This window comes from Trichosurus vulpecula, chromosome 2 (assembly GCF_011100635.1).
Source record: "Trichosurus vulpecula isolate mTriVul1 chromosome 2, mTriVul1.pri, whole genome shotgun sequence".
Classification (NCBI taxonomy): Eukaryota; Metazoa; Chordata; class Mammalia; order Diprotodontia; family Phalangeridae; genus Trichosurus; species Trichosurus vulpecula.
The window spans coordinates 394,185,717-394,196,151 of NC_050574.1; the positions used below are offsets into that span (position 1 = coordinate 394,185,717).

General features: G+C 36.5%; 1 protein-coding gene across 1 annotated transcript in view; it reads left to right on the plus strand.

The window, feature by feature from the left end:
- LOC118839426 (radial spoke head 1 homolog) overlaps nt 1-9,883 on the plus strand; it is a 60,407-nt gene extending 50,524 nt beyond the window's left edge. The window contains exons 6-9 of the mRNA XM_036746890.1: nt 94-165; nt 7,400-7,544; nt 7,691-7,807; nt 9,834-9,883. Of these exons, the coding sequence (XP_036602785.1) occupies nt 94-165; nt 7,400-7,544; nt 7,691-7,807; nt 9,834-9,883 (384 nt within the window). The remainder of the gene's footprint in view (nt 1-93; nt 166-7,399; nt 7,545-7,690; nt 7,808-9,833) is intronic.
- Nucleotides 9,884-10,435: the final 552 nt, after the last annotated feature.

Sequence of the window (10,435 nt, forward strand, 5' to 3'; positions counted from 1 at the left end):
AGGTCTGGGGGGCAAATTATTATAAAACATACTCCTGTATTATAAATTGAATCATCATAGTTTGAGGTAACATTTTGTTTCTTTTATGCATAGCCAGTGGGTCCCGGAAAATATATTTTTGATATTGGATGTGAGCAGCATGGTGAATATGAACCTAAAGAAATGGTAAGTTAAATAATAGAGTATAATTAGCATATCTATAGGTAATATGACTTATCTATTTATATTGCTACTATAAAGTTAGAAGTGGTGTGATTTAAAACTGAGATGGGAAATAGCCTACTTTTTTGTTTTATTTGTGTTTGTACATATGAAATCAAAATATTGATCACATTTGCAAATTGGGTTCTGTGATACTTAGTGTTATTGTTAAAATCTAAACTGTATTGCCTTTTAAAATCAAGCAGTTAATATTTAGCAAGAAAACTTTGGATATTAAATTGTTGAAGACTGAAGTGAACTTTTCAATGTTACCATTGAAACATGATTGCCCTGTAATTGATGCTATTCATTTCAAGGGTGTGGGTAATGACATATGAAAACATCCTTTATTTTATTTTTTATAACATTAAACATTAACAAGACTGAAATGGCCAATAAGTAGCATCATCCAGATAATATTACATTATTCAGAATAAAATTTCCCTTATGTGTGTATGTTCCACTTGCATACTATAGCTAATGTCTAGCTGGTTCATGTCTATCAAAGATCAGAAAATTAGTAAGTTCTTTCCATGTTGATAGTTTTTTGTAGCCTGTGATAACCACTGTATTTATTCATTCAACAAACATTTATTAAACAACCACTACTGTAATGCATCAAGGGAGAGTAATATAATAGAGAGATCACCAGCTTTGGCATCAGGAAGGCCTGGATCCAGGTCGTCTTTGACACTTATTGAATGGCCATGGACAAGAACTTCCCACTGTTACCAGACAACTCACCAAGACTGGGGTTATTCACTGTCGCTATGTCATGGATCTCTTTGGCAGTGTTGTAAAGACTACAGCTCCCTTCTTAGAATGTTATCAAGTGCATTAAATAAAATGCATAGGATTACAAAGGAAACACATTATTATTTTTTTTGGAAGGCGGTGAGAAGGGCAATTGGGGTTAAGTGACTTGCCCAAGGTCACACAGCTAGTACATGTGTCAAGTATCTGAGGCCGAATTTGAACTCAGGTCCTCCTGACTTCAGTGCCAGTGCTCTACTCACTGCACCACCTAACTGCCCCAAAGGAAACAAATGATATTGAAACACTGAACAAAATATTCAGAAAAATTTCACAGATCCTAGGCTAACAACCCCCATCCTAAGAGTATAAATTATAGCCAGGCTGCTGATCTGTATCATTGGAAAGAGACTGAATATTTAGAGCTTCTTCCATCAATAAAATTTTAGGTCAGATAACTTATAATACACTTTGTTAAGTACTAGGATGAATACTAAAATAAATATGATATTTTCCTGTCCTCAAGGAGTTCATGGGTTAGTTGAGAGAGATAATATTCATTTATTCAACATACATATCCAATTCCTACTATGTGCAAAACATTGGAGTAAGTGCTGGATTTACAAAGAAAAAAAAAACAACACAAAAATGAAATAGTATCTGCCATTAAAGTACTTATGTTCTATTACTACCTGATTATTCTCTCTTTGTTGATCATGCCCTACTCTCAATCCTCCATCTCCCTCAATATTTTTTCCCTACTTCTCTGCCACCCCAGAAGCATACAAAGAAACTGAAAGCCTCTTGGACACCTCTCCTTTCACATCCCAACCAATCATTACCTTATCCCCATTTGACTTTCCTTTACCATCTTAGAGATAGGTGTTCTATATTACCTTCCTGTCGATATAATACTGATTAAAAAAATATTTCTCCCTAATTATATGTAAAAATGATTTTTAAGATTTGGGTTTTTTTTTTTGCTAAGTTTTGAGTTCCAAACTCTCTATTTCACTCCCTTACCTACCCTCTCCCTAAGATGGTAAGCAATCTGATACAGGTTATACAGGTGCAATCATGTAAAACATTTCCATATCAGTCATTTTGTCCAGGAAGACTTGAAAAAGAAAGGAAGGAAAGAAGGAAGGATGGGAGGAAGGAAGGGAGGAAGGAAGGAAGGAAAGAAGGAAGAGAAAAATAGTATGTCTCAATCTGTATTCAGACAATATCAGTTCTCTCTCTGTAGGCAGATAGCACTTTTTATAATGAGTCCTTTGGGATTGTCTGGGATCACTGTATTGCTGAGAACAGTCAAGTCATTTACATTTCTTCATAATGCAATATTGCTGTTACTGTGTACAATGGTCTCCTGGTTCTGCTCATTTCACTTTATATTAGTTCATGTACATCTTTCCAGGTTTTTCTGAAATCATCCTGCTTGTCATGTATTATAGCACAATAATATTTCATTACAATAATATACCACAGTTTGTTCAGCCATTTCCCAATTGATGGGTAGCCCCTCAATTTCCAATTCTTAGCCACCACAAAAAAAGCCAGCGCCCTGAACTTCAGAGCAAATACAAACAAGTTACAAACATTGACAGACAGGCCAAATACAATTCATAGTTACCAACATCTAAGTTCAGCCTGGGAGCTCATAACAAGGGCTGGACCAGAGTCATGTGCCAATACTGCTGTTGGTCAGAGCTCATATCTTTTTTCAGGATCAGGGTGAGTCACACACGCAACTCACCCACGTGACCTAAAATCATCACAAAAAATGAGACAAGCCCACGTGGTCTAAAAGCCTCTGATGTCACAAACATGTCACTCAAACTCATGTAAACTAGGCTTTCCCTTGGGGCAAGGAGGTCGGCAAGGACTCCTAATCTAATCAAGGAAATAAAGGCCAAACTCTTCAAGGGCACTTGGTTGAATTAACTGCTAAGAGCCCATTTTGATTGCCAATACAATATTCAACTCACCCTGCCCTCTGTCTGTATATCTATCTATCTATCTATCTATCTATCTATCTATATGTATGTATATTCCCTTCAACTACCCTAATACTGAGAAAGGTCTCACAAATTACACACATCATCTTTCCATGTAGGAATGTAAACAAAACAGTTCAACTTTAGTAAGTCCCTTATGATTTCTCTTTCCTGTTTACCTTTTCATGATTCTCTTGATCTTTGTATTTGAAAGTCAAATTTTCTATTCAGCTCTGGTCTTTTCCCTGAGAAAGCTTCAAAGTCCTCTATTTTATTGAAAATCTATATTTTGCCTTGAACTATAATACTCTGTTTTGCTGGGTGGGTGATTCTTGGTTTTAATCCTAGCTCATTTGTCCTCCGGAATATCATATTCCAAGTCCTTTGATCCCTTAATGTAGAAGCTGCTAGATCTTGTGTTATCCTGATTGTGTTTCTGCAATACTCAAATTGTGTCTTTCTGGGTGCTTGCAGTATTTTCTCCTTGATCTGGGAGCTCTGGAATTTGGCAACAATATTCCTAGGAGTTTTCTTTTTGGGATCTTTTTCAAGAGGCTATCAGTGGATTCTTTCAATTTCTATTTTACCCTCTGGCTCTAGAATATCAGAGCAGTTTTCCTTGATAATTGCTTGCAAGATGATGTCTAGGCTCTTTTTTTTTTTTTGATCATGGCTTTCAGGTAGTCCAATAATTTTTATCTCTCCTGGATTTATTCTCCAGGTCAGTGGTTTTTCCAATGAGATATTTCACATTGTCTTCCATTTTTTAATTCCTTTGGTTCTGTTTTATAATTTCTTGATTTCTAGCTTCCACCTGCTCCAATCTAATTTTTAAGGTAGTATTTTCTTCAGTGGTCTTTTGGACCTCCTTTTTCATTTGGCTAATTTTGCCTTTTAAGGCATTCTTCTCCTCATTGGCTTTTTGGAGCTCTTTTGCCATTTGAGTTAGTCTATTTTTTAAGGTGATGTTTTCTTCAGTATTTTTTTGGGTCTCCTTTAGCAAGTCATTGACTTGTTTTTCATGGTTTTCTCACATCCTTCTCATTTCTCTTCCCAATTTTTCCTCTACTTTTCTAACTTGCTTTTTTGAGCTCTTCCATGGCCTGAGACCAGTTCATGTTTTTTTGGAGGCTTTTGAAGTAGGCTCTTTGACTTTGTTGACTTCTTCTTGCTTTATGTTTTGGTCTTCTTTGTCACCAAAGAAAGATTCCAAAGTCTGAGACTGAATCTGAGTCCATTTTCGCTGCCTGGCCATGTTCCCAGCCAACTTACTTGACCCTGGAGTTTTTCATCAGGGTATGACTGCTTGTAGAGTAAAGAGTACTTTGTTGAGGGGCTTGAGGGGCTGCACTGTTGTTTTCAGAGCTATTTCTATATAGCCAGCTCTTCCACACCAGCAGTCCTCCTTCCCCAAGAACCACCAACCCGGACCTGCCTCAGATCTTAAGCAGGCTCTGCACTCCTGCTCTGATCCGCCACTTAATTCCTCCCACCAGGTGGGCCTGGGGCTGGAAGCAACTGCAGCTGTACTTCTGTAGCTGCACCACCTCTGCTGTCCCAGGAGCGTGGCCTAACCGTGAACTCCTTTCACTCCCAGCAGCTTTTCCCACTAACCTTCTCTGTTGTTTTTGGTGTTTGTGGGTTGAGAAGTCTGGTAACTGCCACAGCTCACTGATTCAGAGTGCTAGGGTGTGTTCCACCTGGCTCCTGGTCTGGTTGGTCCTGCCACCACCCATGCTGGGCTCTGCTCCCCTCTGCTCCTAGCCCCATGCTTGATAGACCTCAACCAGTGACCATCCAGGCTGTCCTGGGCTGGAGCCCAGCTTCCCTCCACTGCTTCATGGGTTCTGTAGTTCTCTGTTGTCTTTGGTGTTTGTGGGTTGAAAAGTCTGGTAACTGCCACAGCACACTGATTCGGGGCGCTAGGGCTTGTTCCGCCTGGCTCCTGGTCTAGTTGGTCCATGCATGGCCCATGCTGGGCTCTGCTCCCCTCCGCTCCCAGCTCTGTGCATGAGAGACCTCACCCAGCGACCATCTAAGCTGTCCTGGGCTGGAGCCCTGCTTCCCTCTGCTATTTTGTGGGTTCTGCAGTTCTAAAATTTGTTCGGAGCCATTTTTTATAGGTTTTTGGAGGGACTTGGCAGGGAGCTCATGCAAGTCCCTGCTTTCCAGCTGCCATCTTGGCTCTGCCCCCCTACATTTTTAATTTTTGATACTAGTAATTTGATTTCTTTTTTAAATCACATTTTCCAATGGTTTATCTATTTTTTGTTTTTTTCTAAAAGAAAAGTCTGTTTATTTTTATTAGTTCAGTTTTTTTAAACTTTTAATTTTGTTCATCTCTCCTTTGATTTCAGAATTTCCATTTTGGTCTTTAATTGGAGGTTATTGATTTGTTGATTTTCTAATTTTTTTAGTTGCATACCCAATTAATTGATATATTCTTTCTTTTAATAATTAAAGTGTTTAAAGATATAACTTTTCCCTTAAATTCTGCATAGTTTGCATCTCAAAAATTTTGGAATGTTGTTTTGTTGATGTCATTATCTTTAATGAAATAATCGGTTTTTTTGTATGATTTGTCCTTTGACCCACCCATTCTTTAAGATTAAATTATTTAGTTTGCTATTAATTTTTAATCTTTGCTTCAAAGGTATTTTATTGCATGTAATTTTTATCCATATTATGGTAGACAAAATGTGCATTCAATAATAGTGATTCTCTGCATTTGTTTGTGAGGTTTTTATCCCCTAATTATGATCAATTTTTGTGGTTTTTTTGCATAGCTGAGAAGTAGATATATCCTTTTCTATTTCTATTCAGCATTCTATTCTGTTCTAGATTTATGTAGGACTGAGATGAGTAAATTTACCATAGTTAGCTTTTCCTTAAAGAATTTAGATGCTATGCTATTTAGTGAATATATGTTTAGTATTGATATTAGTTCACTGTCTGTGGTACCTTGTAGCAAAATGCATTTTCCCTGTTTATCTCTTTCAATTGTGTCAATAATTTCAATTATGTCTGGTTTTGATTTTGCTTTGATTAACCCTAACCCTAAATGTGCTTTTTTTTTTTTTAACTTCAGCTAAAGTGTGATAGGTTCTGCTCCAGCCTCTTATTTTAACTCTGGGTGTGTCTTTTTATTTTAAATATGTTTCTTGAGAACATTTTGTTGGATTCTGGTATCGAATTCATTTGGCCATCCTTTTCTGTTTTATAGGTGAATTCATCCCATTTACATTCACATTCATGTTATGACTGCTAACTGTATATTTCCCTCAGTCATATTCTCTTATACTTTTCCTTCCTACCTTTTTAAAGAGTTTGTTTTGCTTCTAATACATCCCTTAATCTACATCCCTCTTTCTTTTAACTCCGTTTCCTCCCATTTCCCTGTTGAATAAGATATATTTCTGTACCCAATTGTGTTCCCATGTGTATTCTTCCCTCCTTTGAGGAGTTCAGATGAGAATCAAGTCCAAGTGTTACCCTCTCCTCCCTGGTGTTCCTTCCTTGTTGTATAAACTTCTCCTTGGGCACTGCACATATGTGAGATAATTCTTCTCATTCTTGCTCACCCTTCCACCATCTCCCAATGTGTTCCTCTTCCTCACCTTTTCCACTCTTCTTCTGAAATCATCAAAATATAAAAGAATCACTCCTAGGACTTCTGTCTAATTAAATTCCTCTTATGACCCTGGATGATAATAAGAGTTTTGAGAGGCTTACAGGTATCATCTCCTCACAGGAGAATATAAAAAGTTTAACCTTTTTTAGTCCCTTATTGCTCTTCAGTCTTATCTATATGACCTTTTTTTGCTTCTCTTGACTCCTGTGTTTGTATGTCAAATTTGTTTTCAGCTCTGGTCTTTTCATCATGAATCTTTGGATATCTTCTATTTCATTAAATAATTATTTTTCCCTCTGTAGGAATATATTCAATTTTGCTGTGTAGGTTATTCTTGGTTGTAAACCTAGATCCTTTTCCTTTTGGAATATCATGTTCCAAGCTCTTCACTCATTTATAGAGGGCATTGTTGAAAGAAAGAATAAAAAAATGGACCTTTAACCATAGCATATGCAATTTTACTGTCATAAAATAAATAATTTTGTGCCATGGTAAATGGAACTTTATATAAATAAAATTATAAGCATTTATAAAAGATAAAAATTTTTCCTTTGTCATCTTCCCTTTTCTCCACTTCTTTCCTCAGAATTATATAAACTCTGTGGCCTCATAACTCATTAATATAGTAAAATATCATGAAATAAACCATCCAAAATTTTTTTGTTTCCTTTCAAAAGATTTTATAACTGCAAAATGACTTCTTAGTAATGACTTGTTGGTGTTAGTGAGGGGGTGGGGAGAGGGAAGGAGAACCATTGTTTTTTCTAAATTTATTCTTTTGTAGATAAAATTATACATATATTTTAACTTAAAATAGGATGAAGAAGAGGGGGAGGAAGAGGAAAATATAAAACTTCCTGTTCCAATATGGAAAGCTAAAAAAATTACTCCATTAACCCTCTACACACCACCTCTTCCTGAAGTACCATCACCGGCACAAGAAGAGCTCCAAACATCTGGAGGTATTTAGTATGCCCAGATTATTAAAGTTGTGGAAACAGTTTTCAGACTTCTCACAAATCCATTAAAAGCCTGTAGTTTGCTGTAAAGAATGGCATGATCATGTTTTATATTCATTTTCTCTATTTTATTATCTGTCATATTTCAGTTGGTGAAAAAGTTATTGATCAACCCCTTCCTGATAATTCAGGAGCAGATGAACTTAATGAAGAAAAGAAAGAGAAGGAAAATCTGGAAAGCATTATGAATGAAGACATAAACCAAGGTAGAGGAAATCAGAAGTTATAACATGGGATCAGTGTGTCCTCCAGACACTAGAAAGAAGCAGGAAAATTAGTTATTAATAACTATTAAATGCTACGTAATTGCTAGTTATTGTCATTCCAGACACTTTAATATTATGATCTTGAAGTAAAGTAATTTCTCTTAAGAGAATACCATCACTCTGACAGATATTATACTGTATTTTTTTTCATAGATCACAGTGCACCTTCTTGAAAATAAATAAAATTTTCTCTCTAAATTGCACAAAAAAAAATCAGTAAGAAGCTTAACTAAACTGTACACTTTTATTTTGGCTTTTATCAGGGGAAACAGTAAATTGAGAGATCTCTTGAGTACGTATCATTCACAACCAAACAATTTCTTTCTGTCATCATTGACATTTTAAAGGAAATAGGTACTTATCCATTGTAATTTAGAAAATTGATCTACAAGTCTCAATTGTCTACACTAATAATAGGAAGCAGTGGCATCAAACTTTCAATCAACAAGCACTTATTAAGCACCTCCTATGTGCTAAGCACTTTTCAGGGCACTGGAAATACGAAGACAAAATAAGCAATAGTCTTTGCCTTTAAAGACCCAACATTATTATACTGAGGCATACGACACTTACAATCTGACCACTAGAGAGAGCTAGTGAGTCATTTTAGGCAATGACAGTATTGGCTGGGATGCCATCAATCCTGGTTAGGCCAGGTGCTCATGTGCAAATGGAAGCTACCAACTTGGCCATAGCCTGCAGACTATCTTTACTCTGTTTTCCCTCCCTCTTCAGAGATTAGCTTTTGAATAGCTGTAGGGAGGCCCTGGATCAGTGTCACTGAAGTGGGGATTTTTATTTTCCACTCAGGGCTGCTTCTGGTTTATTACCTTCTTTACTTTAGAGTTAAAAAAAAAAAAAGAAAAGGCACCTAGGGATATCTTGGCCTCAGATATTTTGGGGTATTTTTTGCCTGGCTTGTCAAAGTATAACAGTATTTCCTCTACTTTGCGCATGATCTTGGCCCTTGAAATCAGTTTTACTTCAGGTGAACAAAATTTCCTGTCTGAGAAAGGAGAATTCCCTTAATCTTATTTATATATCTGAGCATTAAGTTAAATATAGCAAACCATTTGGCTCAAAAGTTTTATCACATTCTAGATCTTAATAGTGAATGTGAACATTTAGTAAAAAGACTGACCCAGGGCACACTATAAAATTATGAATTATAAGTGAGTGGTTGGTTACATGGCTGCTCAGTTACTAAAGTATCATATTTTGTTGACAAATATGGACTCACACCAAGGACAATGGATTTTTCATGTGCCTTTAGACTGTGATGATTCCACCATTGAAAGGTGTCAGGATTAGATTAGAATGACTTTGTGGCTGACCTCATAGATGAAGTGGGGAAAATGGTAATGCTGAGAACTGATGGCCAGATACAGCATCTTGTGGCTATGGTGGTTCTGGCTGAAGATAGAGAGTCTTCTCAGTGAGGCATCCATCAAGTCTAAGGGACATTGATTTCTCAAAGTCTGGCCATTTTATGTACCTAGGTGATTGGGAGGCTGTGTCACTGGCCCCTGGACCAATGAAGTCCCAGGGATAGTTTCCTTGCTTCTTAGGGGAAAAACTAGATTAGTTTATATGGTAGGTATCCTTGTAGATTGCTGTTAAATGGTGACATATACAGTATTAAGAAATACATGTGACTTTTGTGTAGTTCTCTACCTTAAACTTTTTCTTTTGGAAAATTTAAATTCCTTAACTTGGTGGGTTCATTTTTGTCTTTATATCACCAGCACTGAATTAATGGGTAGTGTAGTATTTCTTGAATTGAAATTCAAACTGTCCTTACTATATGGCATTAAGAACATATTAATAAGCCATATTCATTTTCCACTTTTTAAAATAATATACATACTGTCTCATGCATATATTCACTAAAGCCTTGCTAAGTAATTCAAGAATTTAAAACTGTTTAAAATTAAAATGTATCTCCCTTGCATTTTTTTCCCAGCAGAAAGTGCTTCAGAGGAGGAAGAAGAAAGACAATCACAATCACCAAATTAAAATGAATAAACCAACAGAAAAGGAGATTGTGTGCCAGGTTTCTAACATTGTAATAATCTTACTTTACGCAGTTTGCTAAATCAGTTTAAATAAACTAACAAACACTTTAACAATCAGTTGTTTAAGAAATCCTTTGCTGTACATTCTTTAAACTAAAAGACCCTGGATTATTTTTACCCTGGTATAGCGAATATAATAGCAAACTTGAAATCAGGAAAACGTGCTGCCCTTTATACCTACAATGAAGTACATTTTCTGGGACTACTTGCCCAACTCTCACTTGTACTCAAAGGTCAGGTCATCAGAGGGCATCTGACTTCTACAACTCATTGTTCTAGGGGTAACTGAAGTTCTGAGTTTTTCTGGTATCTATGAGCTCCCATGAACTTCCTGTTGATTATCAGCCAAACTTAACTAGCTATTACAAAGGGTATTTGCCAATAAATAGCAATAACAGTTATAGAAACAGCCTCCCCTCCTCCACCCTGGAGGAGCACTCTCCCTGTATATAGAAAAGGTCTGTGGGGAGATAGGTTTAAATACAGGAGTGGG